Here is a 23,508-nt window from a genome sequence, read left to right on the forward strand (position 1 = left end):
TGTGCTGTGTTCATAATCCCTGGGGACTTCTTAGTCTAGTGCGCTGATTTCTCACAGGCTCCCAGGTGGGAGAATGTGTCCTCCAGACCCAGGGCACTCACTGGGATAGCTTTAGGAATTAAAGTGGCATGATTATTGCTAGTCTACCTCCCACACCTCTCAGTTTTTGAACATGCTGAGTGACTATAATCTCCACTTCAATATATTGAGCTAGAAATATTTTTCCTCATTCCCAGGGAATAGAGTTCCTATCCTCCTTCATAGAAAACAAAGTAACTTGTGCCTAGGAAGGGGTTAAGCTAAGCCTGGGTTAGTTCATACAGCAATACTCACAGTTTTCAGAATCTGCTTATGGAAACTGTAAGAAGATGATGATGCCAGGTGTAAGGTGTCAGTTGATGGGGCTTGGACCAGCACCCTGACTACACACTCTGGTTATCACAGTTCTGACATCAAAGATGTCACGAAATGTGAAGACACCATTGAAATGATCTTTCACATACTGGATTCCCTACCTTCTGGTATCCATTGCAAGAGGTCAAAAGACAGAGGCAGCAGTCCAGAATGAAAAGGTACCCTGTGTTGAACAATTATTAACTACTTAAGAATATAACTAACTTCCTGAACATTTTCAGCTCAACATGCCCGGCTTAAAATCAAATACTCTAAATTTGTCTTCTAAAGTAATTTCACATTTCATTGAATAAATTTCCATTGACAAGGCATGCTCAGTCATAAGGACCCTAGTATAATGGCAGAGTATTTAGAGTGCTAAATGATATAGATTATGTATTGTGCCGTGTTCAGAAGGTTTTAAAATGGAACAATCATTTTCAAAAGGAACAAAAATCAATCCTAGAGGATAAAAATGAGAAAAGGAGGCTTCAATGACTTTCAGAACCTTCAGTCAAGCATGGATTTCCAGAGACTGACAGTTTTTCTTAAGAATTGGGAGATTATGGGCTCTGAGAGCCTTTCCCCTATCATGCATATTAGAATAATTGTTCCTCTAATTCAGATCTCTAAGTAGCTTAATGCCTGTTCTTATCTTAGTTCAATTTAGAGAGAACATGAGAACAAAAATGCTGTATCCGTTCAGTGTCTGCTTCTCTAAATGAAACTGTTCAAATGCTCCAAGCTCTGAGCTTATGTGGTTAACGTAGCTGGACGTTCCTTCCAAAGATAACATGGAAAAAGCCTCTCCCAGCTGAAGACTCAAATTACAAAGTGGTCTTATGATTGTTAGGGGATATAATAACCTCTGCCTAATGAGATATGTTTGGGGATAACTTAACCTAATATTAGAGGGGGGAAAAAATCTTTGTTCTGTTCAATGCTCTGAGTTTAGAAGAATCACCGTGATTACACCAATTTCCATGCCAAACTCTGTGATATGGCACACTATCAGCTGACAGAATTGGGACCTTGCTGCTGCCTTCCTCCAAAATTAAAATAAACCATTGATGAGCAAATGTCTAGCAATACCCAATGCTAGATTGCCTCTTATGTGCCTCTCCTCTGGAGAGGATACTTTTGAACAAGAGTTTTCTTGTCTCAGGAACGTGCAGTACTTTGAAGGAGCACAGGAGTCCTTCAAGCAGGTACTGAAAATGTGGTATTCTACCCCATTTCAGGACCCATTCATGTATCTGAAAAGGTGATACTCCTTGTGTAATCAGGGGTGCCCTAATTGTAATCAGTTGGTAATGACTGTCTGGAACACCATATGGAAAATGATTTGAAGACCTAACTTGGTTCAAGAGGAAGGAGTCCCAAGAATTACTGGTGCCGTCTGTCCTAATTATGGATGGAGGAGCATGGCATATTTGGCATGTTTTTGTCATTGCCAGTTCTGTTGACTTCAAACTACGATTTTTTTCTTGCATTTTCTCATTTCTTTAGAAACATAGAGGAAAAGGAACCCTGGTTGAGTGTGAGGGATGGGTTTAGGTCCTCCACACTTTGAACAATGAAGATATTGATCCTATTTTTGTGTCATTCTCTAATAGTTTATTAGGTGCTTGTTATAAAATGGTACAGGCATTTCTGAGCCACAAATATCCAACATAGGAGTGCTTGGAGAAGTGGACAACTGGTCCTTTCTGCTCTGGAGACAGAGGAGATGTACCTCCTGGAATCCCAAAGAGCAAGAAAAGGTTTTTTAGACTGCCAGTTCTCTTATTGCCTGCTAGACAAGAGGCACAGCCACATCTGAGGACTTTGTTTCCTGGAGATGACTGCTTTCCTTTCTCTCCATCCTTCTCCAAGCCTAGTATAATAGCAGACATTCCACACATATTTGTTGTGAAAAGGGTTGGATCCATGTTCCCTAGAGGTGCCTAATGCTAAACTGCCACAACTTAGGAAGCATATTTCACCATAAAAGCATTTTTTTAAAAGATTTTTTATTTTTTTCCTTTTTCTCCCCAAACCCCCCCGGTACACAGTTGTATATTCTTCATTGTGCGTCCTTTTAGTTGTGGCATGTGGGATGCTGCCTCAGCGTGGTTTGATGAGCAGCACCATGTCCGCACCCAGTATTCGAACCAACGAAACACTGGGCCGCCTGCAGCAGAGTGCGTGAACTTAACCACTCGGCCACGGGGCCAGCCCCCCATAAAAGCATTTTTTAAGTGGTCACATTCCTACGTTAGCACCCAAAGCCTTATTATTTTTTTAATTCACAACACAACACAGAAGAGCTCTCTCTGTCTCCTCCTCCCTTCTCAATACAGCCCTCTAATCTGCCTCAGAGAACATTGGGGTTAATTCTGTCATATCCTTTGTCCCTGTCTATATTAACCACAATTAGAAAACAAGGACTTCAGGTCATCTCTGGGGTCCACAGCTCCATGCATCTCTAATTGATCTCATCTCCCACCCTCCTCAACGCCTAACTTGCTGCCCTATAAACTCCAAAACTCACAAGTCTGCTATCAGTAAAGTCCTTATCTTCTTAACCTTGTCTGAGCAGTTCCTTCCCCTCCTTACTGTGCACTTGGCTTTCTTAATTATATTGCTTCCCTACAGCCCTCTCAAGTGACTGTGTTTTATTTCCTACACACCTTGTGCTACTAGACTTGGAGACAGGGTAGGTGTTGTTTTTGTTCCTTGTTGCCTCTTCTAGACTATTGTCCTACTCTCGTTAGAAATCACTCAGCTCGGAAACTCATGCCATGAGTCAATACCACTCACTCTGCCTCCTTGGTGCCGTAATACCAAGTCCCGGACCCACCTCCCCCATTCTTTGGAGATTGTAGTTCTTGGCTCACTGTTACTTTCTCTCCAATGCTATTCTTGCAACCACCTTCTTCAGTCTCCTTTGCTCATCCGTCTCATCTCCTGGACTCCTCTTTTCTCTATGCTCACTCACTAGGCAATCACATACTCTGATGACTCCCAAAATGTCTCTCAACTCACGTGTCTGACTGCCTCATTGACATTTCACTTGGATGTTTAATAGACATCTCAAAATGTAAGTGTTCAAAATTAAGCTTCTTATTTTCCCCAGCCCCTAAATCTCCTTTTATAGCCTCCCCCATGTGGACAGAGACTTCATCTTATGCACTGCTATTTCCCTAATGCCTGGCACATAGCAGTTTATCAATAAAAGTTTAACAAATCAATTGCTTTATCTTCACAATAGTAGTTGAAAATTAAAATTACACAATATTTACTTCTACTCTATTGTGAGCAAGCGAGCTAAATAGGATTTTGTGAGCTTGCTCTTGAAATGCAATAGCACAGCAGGGTTAGTGGGATTCTGAGTACTTGCTAACTGACCTTTAAACAAGCCTTGGTACCAGCTCTGATTTCTCTGTCAAGGTCCTCTGCTCCAATTCAATACAGATTACTGCAAGGTCTCTTCAGTGACAGATTCGATGGTATTGCTTCCCTGCTCAAAACCCTTCAGTTTCCTTTTGAGTGTGTACTAAAGTGTGTACTAAAATGTTCCTCTGCCTGCCATGCAAAGCTTTCCTCTTTTAAGTTTGTACCTACTTCTATTCTTTGACCTGAGATAGGGCCCTTGATACACCCAAAATGCTAACCCTGAAGGTGCCTCTGCTCCCTGAACACACCTGTGTCAATCCGAACTCCTTGGCTGGAAATGACAAAAATGAGACTTGCTTGGCAAAGAAGGGAGCATATTGGCTCCTGTAACTGTAAGTTTTCTATGTAGTAAGATAGAAAGAGGGTCAAAACACATTAAGAGAAATGCAAGCTATGGAGCAGCATGTATAGTGTGATTCTACTTTATATATATATATATATATATATTTATTTTTTTTTAAGATTGGCACCTGAGCTAACATCTGTTGCCAATTTTCTTTGTCTTCTTCTTCTCCCCAAAGCCTCCAGTACATAGTTGTATATTCTAGTTGTAGGTCTTTCTGGTTGTGCTATGTGGGACACTGCCTCAGCATGGTCCACGCCCAGGATCTGAACCGGTAAAACCCTGGGCTGTCAAAGGGGAGCATGTGGACTTAACCACTCGGCCATAGGGCTGGCCCCTGTATATTTTAAAATTTATCTATGATTGTGTATGTTTATATGCCTGAGGAGAAAAAGTCTAGAAGAATAAATACACACCACATGTTAATAATGATTAATCTCTAGTGAGTAAAATTCTGATGATATATTTTTCAATGTATACTCTTATGTATTAGAACGTCTTATAATTTTTAAAAAGGTTCAAATTTATGCATGGTTCGTGGTACCACCCTGCTAATGCAAAGCCATCATGCACCATCCAGTATGTAGCCACTAGCCATGTGTGGCTATTTAAATTTAAATAAATTAAGTTGAAATAAAATTTAAAATGTCATCCTTCAGTTGCTGTAGCCACATTACAAGGGCACGATAGCCACACATCGATAGTGGCTACCATGTTGAGAGTACAGATTTAGAACATTTCCATCAATGCAAAACGTTCCCACAATGGGAAACACCTGGTAAGCAACATGTCCCTAGATGCTCACCTGATTGCTTTCACTAGGATAATTGGCTTCATTTAGATGCAGCCAGAGTGAAGCAGGTGCAGGCCTGAGCGCCTGTGAACTGACAGCCACGGGGAGTTTGAGTGAGGTTCGGGTCTATGTTCATTTATGCTGCGTCTTCTGATGTGTCTGGGGAAGATGCTATCTTTAACTTATTCAGTAATTTTAAGGGAAATAAGGAAAATCCCTACCCAGTAATTTTTAAAGGAAAATGAGAACATCTAAATCTCTTGCCATGTTGAGATTTACCTGTTTTAATTAGAAAGAAAAACAAACTGGTTTATTTAAAAGAATGTTTGTCCTTTTCTTCTCATTTGCCTAATTCCTGAGTAACTTAGCAATGCATATGGAGAAAGAAGAATCCTGTTCCTTTCTGGAGGGAAATTAAAATGGTATCTTAAGTACTTCTGTTTAAAATGATTTGAAAGTAAGCATAAGAAGCTTGTCTCCTTAGTTTCCTCTATCAGTTGGAATTTTTAATATTTGTTCTACATGGCATGGAGAAAATTCAGTGATAGCTTTATGCTTTCATTCTAATTTGGAGTCATAAAATAATTTTCCAATGCCTTTGTTCCCCAAATAGATCTGTAACTTAAAAGCTCATGATCAGAAAAGGATTCTTCTAAATAACGAACAGGAAATCTCAATAATTTTTTATTTAAGAGATATCAGTGTGATTTTAATATTTAAATAGCAACCTATTATATCTCTAATATCCTTTTAAAACCATGAAACAGTAGGTCCATGAAAATATCCCTTATTTTTTAGAGCAAAACAACTATAACTTTCTTTTTTGACCACAGATCTCTCTGTCTCTTTCCAAAGCACATATTTACATCTTGATACCATAGATCACTACTTGGAATATGCTGGTTTATATTTAAAAACTTTAGTTTTAACCAATATATTAATATGACATCCCAAACAGTTTCAGGTCATATGTTCCTAGAACAGATGGCAGAGTTGCTGTGAATGAGTAAAACAAACTATAGAATCTCATCAATTCATTCAACTGATGTCTTTTAAATACCCATTATGTACCTGTGCTAAGCTGGGGCACCAAGTTTGAAGGATCCTTTCCCTTAGGGCCTCACAGCTTGGTAGAGGGAGATACAGGAAAACCAGCGATGGCCATGCAATACCGTAAGGTCTGGGATCAGGTTAGGTTTGCACAGGGAGCGATCACATCACGCTGTGAAGGTGGTCACAGAGGACTTCTGAAGCAATTTCAGGAGCTTTAGGGTTTAGTGTCCATTCACTTCTGCATTCTTCTTTATAGCTTCTATACCTAGTGTCTATACCAAAGTATCCCTAATGATAAAAATATGCATTACATGCCTCCACCTCCAAATAAAGAAAAGTACAGGATCAAGTTTACCATGAAGCCCCATAGAACTTAATTCTACTATAGAAGGATCCATAATGACTGGGCAAATTTCTTTTGTTGGGCTGAAATCCTATTGTATCATGTTTTCCGTATATTAAGTGGATTAGATTGTTGAAGTGTTTAAGTAAGTTACGGTTACTTAGAACATCCTACCTTAGGATTTTAATGTGGATGTTATTATAGCATGGATAGGCCAAAGGAAGTAAGAACAAAGTTCTCTTTCTTCTTCAGACTAGGCACAAGACTCAAAATGATTTCTTAGGACACATTAGAAAGTCATTCTTTAGGCAGAAAGTCAAACCCGCCTCCCCAAATCTAAGTCAGTGCTCAGTCAGAAAGCAAAGGCTGCAGTGACTCTGATTCCAATCCTGGGCTCGTGCGTTCACTTGCGGTATCAGGTTTTGCTCACACAGAGGCTGTGCCTGCTGATTAAGTCCATATCTCTTTTCCTGAAAACCTCTTTCGATTATTAATGAAGGAAATTTTAAAGATGGCAAGAAAATTACATTTCCTTTTGAAATTACAGTGTAAGTGAAGTTTCTTCAACTGGCTCTTTAAAAATTGAGAAGGCCTCGTCTTCATAGATTAATGAGCTTTTCCTCTTCTATTCCCACGCGAACCCTCTTGGACCTACTTATTCACTTAATAAGTCTGCTGCATATGTCTCAACTGTCAGAAATGACACACGTCTTCATTCCTCTGAGTAGGGGTAACTATTCTGGATGCTTGGGCAATCATGTTCCCAAAGATTTTCTTCAGTGTTTTTGACTGGAGTGAGTGACACATCAAAGGTTGTGTTCTCACATCTACATCCTCCTCCCCTTCCTTCACAAGAGGAAAGTGATGGCTTTGGTGTTAGTGTCTAAAGACTGGCATTCAGATAGCCCGCTTGTTATTCTTATAGCTTACCCAATGATGTTCATTCCCATCAAGAAGTCAGGCGCTGGGACAGTCAAACCCAAGCGTCCTTGTGGGGTTACAGCAGAGGTCCCCTTCCAGGGACTTAAAGGACCAACTCCTTTAAGGACAGGGTAGGTTGTTTGGCCATGGCTCTTTGGATTCATATAACAGAAAACCAATTGCACTATGTGAAGCCAAAGAGGAATTTTTTAATGAGAATAAAAGTGAATCCTATGAATCTCAAGAAGCATAGACTGGCCTCAGCATAAATTAAATGAGACGCTGGAAAACCATCAGGACCAAACTTATTCTTTTTCTCCAGGCCTTTTGGTCTCTTGACTTTGCAAATCTACTTCATTCTTCTATGTATCTGTCCATTAGCTTTCATGGCTTTTCCAGGTTCAGATGGCCACACAAGGCAGCTCTGTAGCTCCTGGATTTTTGTGTCCTGAGTTCAAGTGGTCAACAAAGACACTCAAAGATCTGTGAATCTCACATCAAAGTCTTGAGAGAGAAGCTCATAGGCCTAGCTTGGGCCAGGTATCTACCCTTAGTCAAGTCAGCTCCAGCCAGGGAACCAGTCTTGCAGTAGAAGCAGGAGTGTGGGTTTAAGTGTATAATTCTCAGAGAAGGGCAACCAGAGTCTGGATGAACATCTCAAATGATATCAACTCCTAGGGTCAGTAAACTATTTTCTATCTTTCAAAAAGCTTGAGTGGAAGTAAAATGTACACTTATCCATGTTAAGCCTATAAGGAATAACCAAAATATCTGGTTTCTTTGATTTGGGGTAAAAATCACAAACTGGTTTGCTTCCTCTGTTCATCTCATGCCAGTCAGAATCTCTGCAATTATATTTAACTTAATGATAATTATTTAATTAAAATTAGAAATCAAATTATTCTGAAATAAATATGATTTATTGAGTAAACAATATCTTTCGAGTTTGGGGACCATCAGAAGAAAACAATAGTAGAGAACTTTGGTGTTGAGAAGCTCAAGAACTTCACCCTTAACAGAAGAAAGCCAGCTCCAGGTTCTGCTGCACATGCAGGAGTTTCAGTGAAAGCATGAAAGCTGCAATTCTGCTGCCCTGTGGGGCTGTCCTGTTCAAGAGATCACTGGAGAGCTTCTCCTCTTATTTTAGTTTTGCATGTTGTGTAAAAAATTGCTACAAACATAGCCATTCAAAACCATCCAAACTTATTACCTCACAGTTTCTGTGGGTCAGGATCTGTGTGTGAGTTAGCTGGATCCTCTGCTCAGTGTTCTATTGGGTGGAAGTCAAGATGTCAGCTGGGACTATGATGGGCTGAGGCTCAGGGTCTTCTTCCAAGCTCGCTAGTTGTCGGCAGAATTTAGTTCCTTGCAGCTGTAGAACTGAGACCCTCAGCTCCTAGAGTCAGCCCGCCATTCCTGTGGTCCTCTCCACAATATGGCAGTTGGCTTCTTCAAGGCCAACAGAGTATCTCTATTGCTTTGAATCTCTTGACTGTGTTTAAAGGTCTCAACTGATCAGGTCAGGCCTGCCCAGGATAATTTCCTTTGTTATTAACTCAAAGTTCACTGATTCAGGACCTTAATTACATCATCACGATCCCTATGTATTTGCCATATAATGTAACATAGTCAAGGAAGTGACCTCCCATTATACATATTCATAGGTCTTGCCCACACCCAAAGAGCAGAAGCATACCATGCATGAACACTAGGGTCAGAAATCTTGAGGACCAGCTCAGAATTCAGCCCACTACTATCCAATGAAAAGAAGGAAGAGTGAGGATTGCTCTTGGTTCAGCCTCTCCTAGGCTTAAAGTCACCATCCCTTGGCATGAGGGAGAATTAGACTGTGGACCTAAATATATTCATAAATTAAAGGAAATCCCAGTAATATAAGCATTTATTCCTCCTATGTGTATTTTTGTCTGTTTATCTCTTATATTGGACTGATTTATTTTTATTAATTTACTCACTTATTAGACATGTTTGTAGAATATTTGTATATTTGTAGAGGATCAGAGAAGCTAAAGCCATTTGTCTAGAATTACAAAGCCAGTCAGTGACAGAAGAAAAAACAAAAGTTAGGCCTGCCTTTCCAAATTATGGGGTTCCCCCCCTTTTTTGATCCTCCTCTGTGTCATCTGAGTATGGTGACTGAATGTGGAGCATCCTGACCAAGGACCCATTTAGCTGCCCTTATAAATGGTTTCCAGTGCCACCTCTTTTTGGCACTCACCTGAGAAGAGATTGGCGCAGTTTCTGTCTCCTTTCTCCAGTTCTCAGTGTCATCTTGAAGAGCTGAGCAACGAGATTGTTCAGTCATTCAACTAATATTTATTGAGTGCCTACTACATGCAGATATTGGGGGTATTCAGTTGTTAACAAATTTGAATAACAAATAACAAAACTGTTAACAAAACAGATATGATCTTTGGACTCAGAGGGCTTTCTGGGGGGAGAGATATACTTTAAAAGCAAGCCCAAAGAAATAATGAGAATGACTCTTATTGACTGACCACATGACCAGTCACATAACTTGAAATGCATTTTCTTGCCACAGTGTGAGATGAGTTACTCTCATTTAAAGAAAATTTTCAGTTTTCACAAAAGGATGTCATTCTTAACCACAGCTTAATTGCCTGTTAATTAAAAGATGCAGGTCTGAGGGGGAAATGGAGAGTTACTAATCAACAGGCATAAAGTTTCAGTTAAGCAAGATGAATAAGTCCCAACAATTTGCTGTACGTTATACCTATAGTCAATAATAATGTATGGTACACTTAAGTATTTTTAAGACAGTAGATCTCACCTTAAATGTTCTTACCACAATAAAGCAATTTTTTTGTTTTTCAGAAAATGCAAAAATATAATGGGCAATTAAGGATTGAATATCCTCACAAAGGAGAACTAATTAATTGCTTAATATTTTATTTTTATTCCTTCATATCTTGAGAATTAATATTGTTTGAAAATAGCAAAACTAAGATTAGTTACATGACTCTTGAAAATTCATATTTGTGGAAATAAGATGCTTATCAATAAGCATCATTTTGTAGATGGAAAAACTAGCTGATTATTCAGTCGTGCCTAATGTGATGACTTTATACTCACTATATACTTTAGCACATGTGGTATTGTTTGCTTATTCCGAAAAAAATTTTATTTTACTCAAGTCTTAATAAAATAACAGCTAACAGTTATTGAACAACTAAGTGGTTTCAATAAACTAAATCATATAGTTCTCATACCACTCTCATGAGAACGCAATTCTTATGTGAAGAATGAGTTACCCATTTCACAGGTGAGGAAACTAAGGCATAGACAGATTATGCAAGTGGGTCAAAGTCACACAGTAGTAATTAGTGGATTTGGGATTTGAACCTATGTATCTTAGTCACTTTAGTATAAGGAACTTGCACACTATGAGACAAGTATCTAATAAAATCATATTTTATTGAAGGATTTTTTTTTTTACTATAACACGTAGTAAGAAACACATTTCACATTGTATTATATACACTCCCTCTGCCTATCTGTTATATACTGAAAAAAGTTTCACGTAAAAACACTTGCTCTTACTATGTTTGGAATTCTCTGGATAACTAGGAAAAATTCTAGTTGAACCTCAAAATTGTGTATCTTTGTTTCACAATCCGCTAGTGGTTTGAGACCTACAGTTTGGAAAACCACCATGATAAGGGGCGTATTAAGACACAGTAACACTAAGTGAGGCTAATAATAACTAGAGATACCATTTATTAAGCATCTACCATGGGCCAAAATACTGTCATCAATATTTATGTATAATATCCTCAATTCTTATTACACCCCTGACAGGTAACTCAATATTTTTTCACAGAAGAAGCTGGGATGTGGAGAGGTTAAGAGATTTGTCCTATGAAGATAAATCCTAACCAAAGGTTCATTCCACTAATCTACTCTAATAACATTTAAGTATTATTAAACAATTAAGTCACTAAAAGAAAAGACACGGGTCTGTATTTCATTACAGAGTACTTAATAGAAGATAATATCAAATCCACTGCTACTCAATAGTTTTTAAAACCTAAGCTGAGACAAACTATATGTAGCAAGGAGAGCTTGAAAAAAATATGACCTATCCATTCTTTCAGAAAATTCTTACTGTTATGAGTCAGATACTTTTCTAAATACTTGACACACAATCCTCATTTAATCCTCGTGGTAACCTCAAGATGTAGGTGCTTCGGTGTTAGTAGCCCTATTTTACAAATGAAGAAACAGGCACAGTATTGAAGTCACATACCTAGTAAGCAGCAGAGTGGGTTTCCAACGCAGGCAGTCTGGCCTACATTCTTAACCTTTCATTGTGCTGTCTCTCTCAAGTTCAACCTAGACTGAATCCAGGTACCTACCTCTTCCATTCTATTCCACAATATTGTTTTGTGCATTTCACTCTGATGTGATGTCATCAGCCTATGTTAAGAGTTGATATGAGGGCCATGTAAAGAACAAGGCCATCATTCTCAGTATTGAGTCATTGTTTATCGTGCCACACTATGAGAACCTGTCCAGTCAATATATCAGAAGATTCTACTTATCTTCCACCATTGGTTGGTTTTTATCTTATAGATTCTGTGAAATGTGTAAGTGACCAGTATTTCTGTATTGTGTTGATTTTTAGACAACTTATACTCAAGGATGTAATTCGTGTTTCCGTACTTTATTTGGTGGAAGTTGATATAACTCTTTTTTTGGAACAGAATGAGAATACATAAGCCCGCCTCATTGCGTATTTATGAGTTATTATTAACCTTCATACAGATGAGGAAATTGACAGTAGGAGACAATTGAATAAACTACTCAAGTCTGTGGCACATAGTTTAGCCCTTCATGTTATGCTGACTTATATCTGCAACCTGATCTTCCCCAGGCCACCTATGAGAAACACATCATATTTCGAGTAATCATCCTAGGTTCACCTCTATGAGTTGTGTGACCTTATACATTTCATGTAATTTCTCTGTGCCTCTGTTTCCTCATGTGTAAAATGGAGATAGTAATATACCCACCACACAGGATGACTGGGCCGAAGAAGAGTTAATTTATGTAAAGTGCACACCACCGTTCCTGGGACGCGTGTATGGGTAGTGTACATCATCGCTCTTACGTCACCATCGGCTTTCCCTTCTCCTCTTGCTCCTTCTCCGTCCTCTCCTCCTCCTTCTTCTTGGCTCTTGCCTCTCGCCTCTCTTTTTTATGGCGAACTTCCAGCCCCTCTCAAAGGGTCACACTTATTCCTAAAGGTCCCCAGTGAGGCCTCACAAGGGCTCGCTATCAATTTTCTCACATATTTCCCCTTCAGTCTTTTACCTTGGTTCCCACTTCCATCAGTGCTGCTTGAGGATTTCCCACCTAGCCCTTGTGTGCAGCTACTGACACTTGTACCTAGCATGCTGTTTCTCAATACTGAAGAACATGCAAATCCTTCAAGCGTACTCATCCCTGGAGCCCTCACTAAGCCATTGCTTCTGTGTCACATCATGCCAAATCTTACCATCTAAGCTCTGATGCAGTGTTCCTTCCGCTCGGAGTTTCCTTTTTCCCCTCTCTCTGTGGCTTTGAACATATGTCTCTGGGGCTTAGTCAAAACCAGAATCCTAAACAGACACCGTGCTGCCCTCTCATCCCCTTGCACTCCCTTCCCCTTCCCTTGTTCTCCTTGTGTTAACCCGCATCCCCACCAGTTCGCAGACACACGCAACCATGTTGGACCCCACCTTGGGATCAGCTGACACCCTCCTACAGATCATTGTCTGTTGCCTGTATTGCTGAGCACTCCTTATTTGGATCACAAATTGCTTGAGGTTAGAGAGTATGTCTGAGAATCCTCGCCTTCACAGCACTTAGTTCAGGACCAAGCGCAGAGGTAGCACCCACAGACAGTTGTTGGTGGACTGATCAGTTTGCACTGGTCTTGATAGCTCCTGGCCAAGCCAGAATGAGAAACCCCTTTGGAAAGAGAAACATTCATTGTCCCAGGTAGAGTGACCTAGCACCCCAGTTTGTTTGGGACTATCTTGGTTTTAGCACTGAAAGTTCCCATGGCCCAGGAAACCCCTCAGTCCTGGGCAAACTGAGATGGTTGGTTACCTAGCACTGGGATTCCCTCGTTTAAATATGTCCTTTACACTCCAGACCAGATACCAGTCCTCTCACTCCAACCTCACTTGTCTGCCTCTACCTGCCTGGACACCACACACACACACACACACTCACGCACACACACACACACACACACTCTCTCTCTCTCTCTCTCTCTCTCTTTCTCTCTCTCTGTCTTCCCCTCTCTCTCTTTCTCTATCACTCACACGAATCATACCACCTTTACCTGTCCCCTGCTCCTGCAGCTTGTATCAGATCATATAATTCAGTGGTCTATAATTGCTCCAGACTTAGCAGACCAGAGGAAAATGTACTTGTCATCTCAGCTTCTTCTCTCAGCTTTGTGACCTTCCCAGTTATCACTCTTTCTGACATTCACTTTGCTCAGCACAGGGCCTGGGTAGAAACACAGGGCTCTCACCCTGAAAGGCTGGATTTCAGATAGATCTGGCCTCTGCCTTCTGAATCCTTGTGGAATGATCAGAATTTTCCACATTTTCATATGTCAGATTGCCATTCTTGGGAAGTGACGGCTGAGGAAAATCCCGGGTACATGAGTTCCCTATACCTTGTTATCCCCCCACGGCCCTAATTACTCCTTTCACACTGCTGTCTTCAACCCTTCCACCAGCACTTGGGTCCAGCACAGCTTCACCATCTGCTCATATGACACCAACATTATGGCCTCCCTCCATGCATCCCTAAATGGGGCTGGAGAATGCAATGGAGATGGCAAGTGTGCCAGCTGGCATCAGTGACACAAACCTAGACAGTGATGAATCAGGGCCCAGGACAGGGAGGAAGAAGGGAGGACGCTGATGGCTAATTGTGTACTGTCATCGGTACTCCAGGGCGGATCTCTGTGCTCATGGAAGCAGAATCAATATGGTGTTTCTGTTCCTGCAGCAAATGCATAAGCTTCTTGTTAATATGTGGTCACATGAGAATGTTCAATAGAAAAGAAACATTTTTGCTTTTGTGTGTCTCTGATTGACGTTATTGCGGATTCTCCAGGGAGTTTGAGGATTACTTAAAAATGGCAGGGAGGGGTTTCTGGCTGCCAGGGGAGGAGCCAAGGCATGTTGATCATGCTGATGGGTCATTTCTGTCCCGCAGATTGCTGAAGTTCCCACCTGCCTCTTCCACCCTGGGTCTCCAAGGTCCTCTGGTCTTTACTTTATGCCTTGCAATTGATTCATTCATTCACTTCTCTCTGAATGCTGCTTCCAGGATTAAATTGGCCAAGCATCTCTTCAAGATTTGTTCTATAGATTTAAATTTAGGCATGTTGACGTTGGCTTTTTTTATTGTCGTTATTGTTGATTTTTATGTATTTGATGTTAAGACGGTTCTATATTCTGTGACTTTCTGTTCTTTGCTTTTCTATTGAATCATTTTCCCTATATATATGTGTTTGCTTTTATTTACTTCACTTTCACCTTTCCCTTTTTTTTTAGCTGAGGAAGATTTACCCTGAGCTAGCATCTGTGCCAGTCTTCCTCTATTTTGTATGTGGGTCACCACCACAGCATGGCTTCCAACAAATGATGTAGGTCCATGCCTAGGATCCAAACCCAGGCCGCCGAAGCAGAGTGTGCAGAACCCAACAACTAGACCGTGGGGCTGGCCCCTCACCTTTCCCTTTTTCAAATGGAAGTGGTAGCACAAAGGCACCCAATAAAATATAATACTCTTTCCCAACAGAGGAAGCTAGATGCCGTTTTTGTTTTATCCAAAAAGCCCCCATAGATCTTGCCTACTCTCGAAGCAGATATATCTCAAGGGCTGATGAAGCTGAGAGGGAGAAATGTGTTTCCAGTTATATGGATGAAATACACAGAAGTCCCAGATCAACCCTGTGCAGGAGACTGAGGCAGCCCCAGAGGCAGAGCCCCCACATGGTTGGAATCCTAGTGTTATCTCAGCTCCAAAATATTCAGATTGGTTGGTGAGGTTCCTTCCAATCAGGTCAACTCAGCTGACCAGTGAAGCACAGAAGAAATAGGAGCCTTATGGCCTTGACTTTATAAAGTAGCTAACACAAGAACACCCCTTAGCAAGGCCAGCTTTGGAGCACCTGTCTCTCATTCTTACAGGAAACGTACTTATCTAAGTCTCTTCTCTCTTGCTAAAAATGAAAGAAAGAAACAAAATGCTTGAAACAGTGGAGATGGCCGGCATGAACATTGGTGATTACATGTGGTGCTAATAAACAACTTCAGGCACAGAGAAACAGCAAGAGTGTCAAGAGATTACTGGATGGTCAGAAGTTGTGACAGAAGGTCCACTGGGGAGGGGGGATAGAAAATGCCAGATAATAGAATATGATTCTTGTAGAGCCAGAAACAAGTCATGTATGAGGGATAGTGAATGGAAAGTATGATTTGGGGCTCACCTGGATATAAAGAAAGGTGGTGATGGATACAGCCAGAAGGTAAAGACCTTTACAGAATGATGGATGGTTAGGAGTTTGTGCTTGAGACACTACAACTGGGAGATTCTCAAGTCAGAGAGGAAAGGTTTTGATATAGGGAAAATGGAAGACCAGGGGAGGGTTCTTAATCAAAATGATTCTTATAGAAAATTATGCCTTTGCCTATGATGAGGAGGAATTGCAGAAATAATTTTCCAGAAGTAGAGGTTGTGCCTGGTCCCAGAGAGAGGGGTAGAGCGGGGGCAGTTTTAAGCTCTGCTTCGATGTCGTGGCTAAAAAAATGGATGAAAATGCCAAACAGTGCCTCTCTGAATTAGGCTTTAGCTATTTTGCCTCCCCTCATAGCTCTCCACACTTTTGTGTAGGAAGCAGTTTTGATGCCAATGGTACTGGTGTTTTTTTTTTTTTTCTCCTGGGGATCAGAAAATGTGGGTTTCTAGTCCCGGCTTTAACACCACTATGGAAAGCCCTCTTTCTCCCTCCTGCTTTGGGGATGCTGAGCTGGCACAGGTATGACTTTAGCCTTGGGGATGTAGCTTAGAGGGAGGGGACATAGGAAGCCAATGGAGCCACCCCATCTCTTCCCTGAAAGCCACCAGCAGCCACTGGATCTTTAGAAAGAAACGTAGTGGGAGAAGTGGGTCATCCCTGCATCTGCTCAGCCTCTATTCTGGAGTGTTAGGAAGCCAGCTCTGACCTGAGAAAGTCTTTAAATTCAGGTGCAATGTGATGAGATGCTCAGGCAAGGACGCTGTGGTAAATGGGGAGGGTTTGTCTACTGTTTCAGATTCTCAGTTGGGCATCAGCTCCTTGAGTTTCTTTTTTGCACTGAGTGCTTCTGGTTGAATCAAAGTAAGTTTGCCATGCACAGGGCTTTTGTGACTAACCCTTGGGTTAGTCATTCTGGGGCTGGAATAAGAACTTCAGACTTCCTAAATTGTGAAGAGAGTGTGAGTTCTCCACACTGCCCCATATGTCCTTCCAAGTAAAAACATTTTTAAGCCATAAAATATGTACAGAGATGTCCTACCAAGTTGTGATTTTTTTTCCACAATGATTACATGGATACTTTTAAATAAATCAACATTTAAAAATATTTTTTCTCCATTTTAGTTTCCCTGCTTTACCGATGCTCAGTCTAAGCACATGTTTAATTGACTTGTTGGATGATCCAGCAGTAGTCATGTCTCCTTGCTGGGCCTCAGTTTTCTCATCTATGAAATAAAGGTTTTAGATGGAAGATCTCCAAGATCTCTTCCAGCTTAATTTTCTGTAATTTCACAAGCTCAAAGACCAGTTTTCTGACTACATTTAGCACCACCTTGTCTTGGCGTTTTGTGTCTTCCAAATTTGAGTGAGAAAAAAAATAATGGCCTTTCCATATTCCCACAACTCCTCATACTTATTAAAGATGAGTATTTGAAACATTTCTGAATCAAAATTAAAGAAAGATTGTGTCCCTTTTTATATCCAAATCTTATGAAGAATATACGTCTGTAATCATATGTGATCATCAGCAAAGTCCTTGATATGCTGGTGGAAGATATTTTGGAATAAAGGCAACACCTTTTTGGAAAAGGATAACAGTTATGACTGATAGAGGATAACTGTACCATATTTTCATCTCTGCCAATAATTTAGGGTGTGGTGCTGAACATTTCTCTTAATCTTTCTAGGCTTTAACTTTCCTCTTTGTTTGTTCATTCATTCATTCATTCATTCATTACTTACTTACCTACCTCTAATATTTTATCGTAAGGTAAGTCTGTCTCTAATATTTTATGAAATTTTTCGTGAACACATCTCCCATCTACATCTTGCCAATTCTTATGCCAGTGCCCTTTGACTTTTCACCTCTGTCCTGAATGGAAATACTGCCTTGCATCCTCTGAGAGCATGGCAGCAGAAACTGGGTCTCTCCACAAGCCTTGCTGTAGTCTGCCTCTCAGATGGGCGCTGTTCATTATTTGCTAGAAGGTTTATATAACAGATGTTACAAGACAGACAAGCAAGCGCACACTCCCCGAGCCCGGAGCACGCCGAGCCAGGCATGCACACACTCGCCAATACCAATACAAGGAGAGCTGCCGGGGCGATGGAGGGAGTGTGCTGTGGGGGCCAGCGCTGCTCCAAAGCTCTGCTAATGTCTCTGTGTGACCATGCTGTATTTTCAGCTTGTCATCATGGCTGGGACAGTGCTGCTTGCCTACTACTTCGAATGCACTGACACTTTTCAGGTGCATATCCAAGGATTCTTCTGTCAGGACGGAGACTTAATGAAGCCTTACCCAGGGACAGAGGAAGAAAGCTTCATCACCCCTCTGGTGCTCTATTGTGTGCTGGCTGCCACCCCAACTGCTATTGTAAGTACAGAATTAGACTTCCTTTTTTTTTGTCAGATACTAAACGACATTTCCTGTCTGCCTTTTCTCCTCTTTTCTGTCTTCCTGGGCATTCACTGGCAGCCTTATCAGGGTGTCCTGTTTCAACCAAACCAGAGTCAGCGGAACTTTGCATGAAATCTCATTAAAATAGGTCTTGCTTTTATATGTGGCTTTTGCTTTTTGGCATCTGAATTCAAATATATATATATTTTAAAGCACGTGTGAATGTCACAAATCAACAGACATGATTGGCTAATGTATTAGGAACAGCTGCCGTGCTCTTAAAAATATATACTGTGGGTTGTGTGTATTCAGAAGACGTCCTGAATGTAAATGCTGTCATTGATATGAAGACACAGATCAGAGTGAAATAAAATCCCACCCCCAGGCCTGTATTGAACTGCTGTTCGGATTGAACTTCCAGAGAGGCGGAGATGAGAGAAATGGCTTGACCTGAAGTTTGCTATGATTCGTTCTTGGTGGCTCTGGCTCTGTTCATGTTATATCACATTCAATTAAGTTGCAACATTACCTTCATTTACTTCACTCTTTTCTCTTGTGAGGCAAAAAAATTGGCTAGACAATCCTCTAGGGAGACTGTTTCAAAAGCATAAAGCTCACACATCTGTGTTATCTGGAAAAGTGATTTAACACTTAGATATTTTAATTTTAAAAATGACTTTGTTTTAAATAAACATTTCTGTGTCTAAACATGCTACAAGGTCAGATTAATTGGGCTGTAATCTCAGTTATCATTTTCCCCTTTCTCTTCGGATAGCTGCCTCCCCCAACTCTTTCTCCTCCCCCACCGGCCCTCCCCCTCCCCTCTTTTTTAAGTGGTAATAAGAACACTGATTGGCATGCTGGGGAATATACTGATTGCTCAGACGTTCAGTTCAAGTATTGTTTTCTGTGCAAATGTTTTGCTTGCTTTAAGGTGAGAAATTAAATAGAATTTTGAGGATAAATAATAGGGACATAATGAGTCATACTACTTTAAGTTCATTTTGATCATTGATCCTAGGTTGACAAGCTCCCCCTTAAATGATGAGACTATGCTGTTGAAATCAAGGTCAGCAGTGATAAAACCTGATGTATCAGAGTGGTTAAAAACACAAGCTTTGCTGTCCGAGATACCTGCATTCTCAGCCTGTCTATATGACTTTGGGCAAGTCACTCTATTCTCCCCGCCCCCCATAAAAAATGGGAATAGTGTGACTGCCTACTTCATAAAGTTGTCATGAGACTTAAATAAGATGATTTGTACCAGTGACTTAGCACAGTGTCTGGCGTGTACTAAGTGGTTAGAAGCAGGGGAACAAAGAACCTGGCTGGAAACGGTTCTTCGCCCTCTTCAGGATCACAGACCTGTCTCCTCTACGTGAAGACAAGGAGATTCCGCTAGAACCCTGGTAACACCTCCCCTTTAGAGTGATAGGTGATGCGCCCTCTCTGAGAGGAAGGCTAATCTCTCCATCCCTCTTACCTTTCCCTTATCCTTTCTCACCAGCCTGAGGAATAAGAGAAAGTGTGGAAGACACCTTTCCTTGTTCCTCAAAAGCTGACACTTCACTCCCCAGATAAAACCTGGTGGCCACATTGGGTTCTACCTGGGACCCTAATGGTGGCTCGGCCTGGAGGCGGTGGGCTTAGTCTGCAATCAGATCCTGGTTTCTTCCAGTCTCATAAGCATATCATTTTCCTGTGTATTCAGACATGAATCTCTGAGTGATCTGTTGACTTATTAACATATTTTTCTCTCTTCTTCCCAGTCCCAGGAAATATCATTGCCTAGGTTCTCCTATAACTAGTTCTTATAATTATAGAGATTTTTTTTCCATTAAGAAAATACTAAGGAAAGCAAGGGAAACAGATTAATAAAAATTATGAACAAAAAAATAGTGAATCATGTTCGGCTTCGGTGGCCCAGCGTTAGCCGGTTCGGATCCCAGGTGTGGACCTATGCACCGCTTGGCAAGCCATGCTGTGGCAGGCGTCCCACATATAAAGTAGAGGAAGATTGGCATGGATATTAACTCAGGGCTAATCTTCCTCAGCAAAAAGAGGAGGATTGGCAGCAGATGTTAGCTCAGGCCTAATCTTCCTAAAAAAAAAAAGTAGTGAATCAGAAACAATAGAAGTGGTAAATAAAATCAGGAGCTAATTCTTTGAAAAGTAAAATGTACAAGCCCCTGGCAAGTCTAGTCTACTATAAGAAAGGCAGAAGTAAAAAGAAAGTTAAGAAAGAAAAGAATGTATAAGCAAAAATAAATGAACCTTTACAAATCTACACTGTATTTGTATTTAAATTGTATATACAATTTTGTGCCAATAAATGCTTGAATCTCAATAAAATTGAAAATATTCTATGAAGAGATAATTTACTAAGAATGCCTTAAAAAGATGTAGTAAAGATAAATAGATGAATAACAATAGAATAAATTTTTAAATGTATCTAAAATTTATCTCACAAAATGGTATTGGCTGCAGACACATAGCTGTAGTATAAATTCTTCAAACTTTCAAGGAATAGAAAATCTGTAATATATAAAATGTTCCAGAGTCTAAAAATAAATGGGAAGCTTTTCAATGCACATTACAAAGCAAGAAAAATATGGATTTTAAACACTTAGAAAGTCTACTTACACATCCACAAAAGCACCCTCAATGGCAACAGTCTCACTTAAGAATATTGATGTAAGGAAGAGAAAGGATTGATAGATTTGTCTACCTAAAAATAAGCATTTCTATCAAAATAAAAAGTAAATTAAGATTGTAAAAAAGTTTGCAGCATATGAGGCTCAAATGTAAATATCCTTAACGCTTAAAAAGATGAGCTTCCCAAAATAAAAATGGGAGAGGACAAGAATAGACAATTAACAAAACAATAAATTTTGTGCATATAAACATTTCTAAACTCATCAATTACCAAAGAAAATTAATTTTTAAAAACACAGCATTTTCCCCATATAAAATTGGCAAATGTTTTAAAGAAACATAGCCCATGTTGTTGAAGGTGTAGATACTTTCATACAATTCTAGTCAAAGAGATTTTCTTTCTGAAGAGAAGCTTGTCAAAGATGTATTAAGAGTTTTATAAACTTCAGACCCAGTCATTAATTCCATTTCCTGAATTTATGTTAAGAAAATAATCAGAGTTTTATATATATACAAAGATTTGTGTGTAGGGATGTTCATCTCATCAATAGTGTTAGTAGTGAAAAAATAGTAGAGGACCGTATAAGTACATTATTGGGCAGTCATATTTTTGAAGGACCTTTAATAGCAATGAAACATGCTTGTGATTTAATGTTAAGATTTTTTTAAAGGCTAAAGTACTGCATATAGTATCATGAGTAAAATCTTTTTCGCATCTACAAGAGAATCTGACTGTCTCTTAATTTTCTGGCTCTGTTTCGCTAGAAAAAGAAAAAGATGATATCTATCAACTGTGTTGCTTGGCAAAGTTAACCCCTGATTGGTGAATTGCATCTGAACTCAGAGAACCATAATTACCCAAGAAAGTACCATGTTATGACTTCCAGTGCAGTGACTCTGGAAACTCGGGATGTCCACTGTGGGGCCTTAGAAGCTGTACCTATGGAGTTGCTTCACCATATATTGACTTCTATAGGGCATGAGGCTTTTAAGCCACAGTGGCTCCTGCATTTGCTGATATGTCTGAGGTCTCCTTGCACCTGAGCTGTACTGTGCTGCTGGACTGCTGTGAGAACACTTGCTGAAGAGAAGCATGTGATGCTACCCTGTTGGCAAGCTATGGTTCCTTCCAAGTGGACCAGTGCCAAATGTAGCATGTGGTTGTTTGTGGGTCTGAGTATTTAATAGACCCTAAGAAGATACCTTCTGTATGTTGCAAGTATAATCCCAAATGTATAATTACATAAAAAAAAAGACTAGTAAGAAACAAACTAAAAATTTATAGCTATTGTCTCTGAATACTAATGGTACAGTTAATTTTTTCTTTTCTTTTATACTTTTATGTATTTCTTTCAAAATTCTACATGAATGGATATTATTTTCAAATAGAAAGATATATTTTAAAAACAAATTGCGTACTCCAGTTCTTCTGGCAATAATTATGAAATGACCAATCTTAAATAAGACTTGGAAATGGCCATTCTAAAAAACAAAAATACACATGGCCAAAAAACAAAAATAGAAAAACAGAACTTTGTGAACAATTTCTCTTCTCTGTGGGCAAAAATGATAGATCTTTCATTCTAACATGTTCAGTAGAGACTCTTCTTGAGGCTACAGGTGTTGATCATATCTCTTCCATCTTTTCCATATCTCTTCCAATCACGCAAATTTGACTTGAGAGTCAAATATTCTAATGGGAAGCCAAGGGGATATAGTCAATGAACAGTAAACTAAGTATTAAGAAGCTAAAGTTCTACTCTAGCTCTGAAGTATAGAACCCTGATTCAGCCTTTCCATCCCTTTGTTCTCTGGTTGAAAAATGTGACCAATAATGCTGGCAGGGCCCTAAGATATGTGCTGAGGAATATTCCATAAATGATGATCATAAGAATAACATCTTTAATTCACTTATATTCTACAATCCTTGCCTAATTGATCCCCACAACATCCCAGTGAAATAGGAAAGAGACATCCCAAAGAACATAGAGAAAATGTATGGTCCAATTCTCTTCATTTTTAAGTTGAGCACACTGAGACTTAACAACGTTAATTTGCTGAAGGTCCCAGCTAGCTCTGTAGGTGACTGGACAGATGGCCACCCATTGGATTCCACTTTTATTTTCCTCCTGAATGAGGGACATTGCTAGCAACCAGGGCGTCTAATAGCTGATGGGTGAATGGCAGAGCGTTGTGTGGCCTTGGAACCCTGCTGATGGTGCTTGATCTTCCCCCCAAGACCTGAAAACATGTGATCAGCAGTAGGACAGAAAGCAGAAGAACCCTTTTGAAGCTCAGGGACATTTCCTGGGAGCAAGGAGCTGTGTTCATTTCTTCTGCCCCATCATATGGAGGTATGGCTTGTCTAAGAGCAGCCTTTGTTGGGCAACTGGGACACAGATCCCAAGGCCCTAACTCAGCACACCCCCTACTTCTGAGTGTGCATCCTTCATTCTCTTCACAGTGCAGAGTCATCCTTTCTCAGGTTTGCTCTTTCAAGAGAGGCAGGGGTCCCAGTCATGGCTTTGCTGCCTGAAAGTCATGTTCCCTCTATGAGTTCAATTTCTCATCTGGAAATAAAAGGAAGGGTTGGGCTAAATGGTC

At 40.2% G+C, this 23,508-nt stretch overlaps 1 protein-coding gene and 1 long non-coding RNA gene across 6 annotated transcripts in view; one reads left to right on the top strand and one right to left on the bottom strand.

Annotated features, from left to right (window-relative positions):
• Positions 1-9,582, bottom strand: part of LOC138920713 (uncharacterized) — a 37,742-nt gene extending 28,160 nt beyond the window's left edge. The window contains exon 1 of the long non-coding RNA XR_011432405.1: positions 9,521-9,582. This is a non-coding gene — a long non-coding RNA (uncharacterized lncRNA). The remainder of the gene's footprint in view (positions 1-9,520) is intronic.
• The window catches only part of PLPPR1 (phospholipid phosphatase related 1), a 263,835-nt gene that overhangs the window by 199,505 nt on the left and 40,822 nt on the right, over positions 1-23,508 (top strand). For all 5 annotated transcript variants that reach the window (XM_070250788.1, XM_014735931.3, XM_070250789.1 and 2 more), the window contains one exon: positions 18,037-18,225. In XM_070250788.1, the coding sequence (XP_070106889.1) occupies positions 18,037-18,225 (189 nt within the window). The remainder of the gene's footprint in view (positions 1-18,036; positions 18,226-23,508) is intronic.

Source organism: Equus caballus, chromosome 25 (assembly GCF_041296265.1).
Source record: "Equus caballus isolate H_3958 breed thoroughbred chromosome 25, TB-T2T, whole genome shotgun sequence".
In the NCBI taxonomy this organism is placed as follows: domain Eukaryota; kingdom Metazoa; phylum Chordata; class Mammalia; order Perissodactyla; family Equidae; genus Equus; species Equus caballus.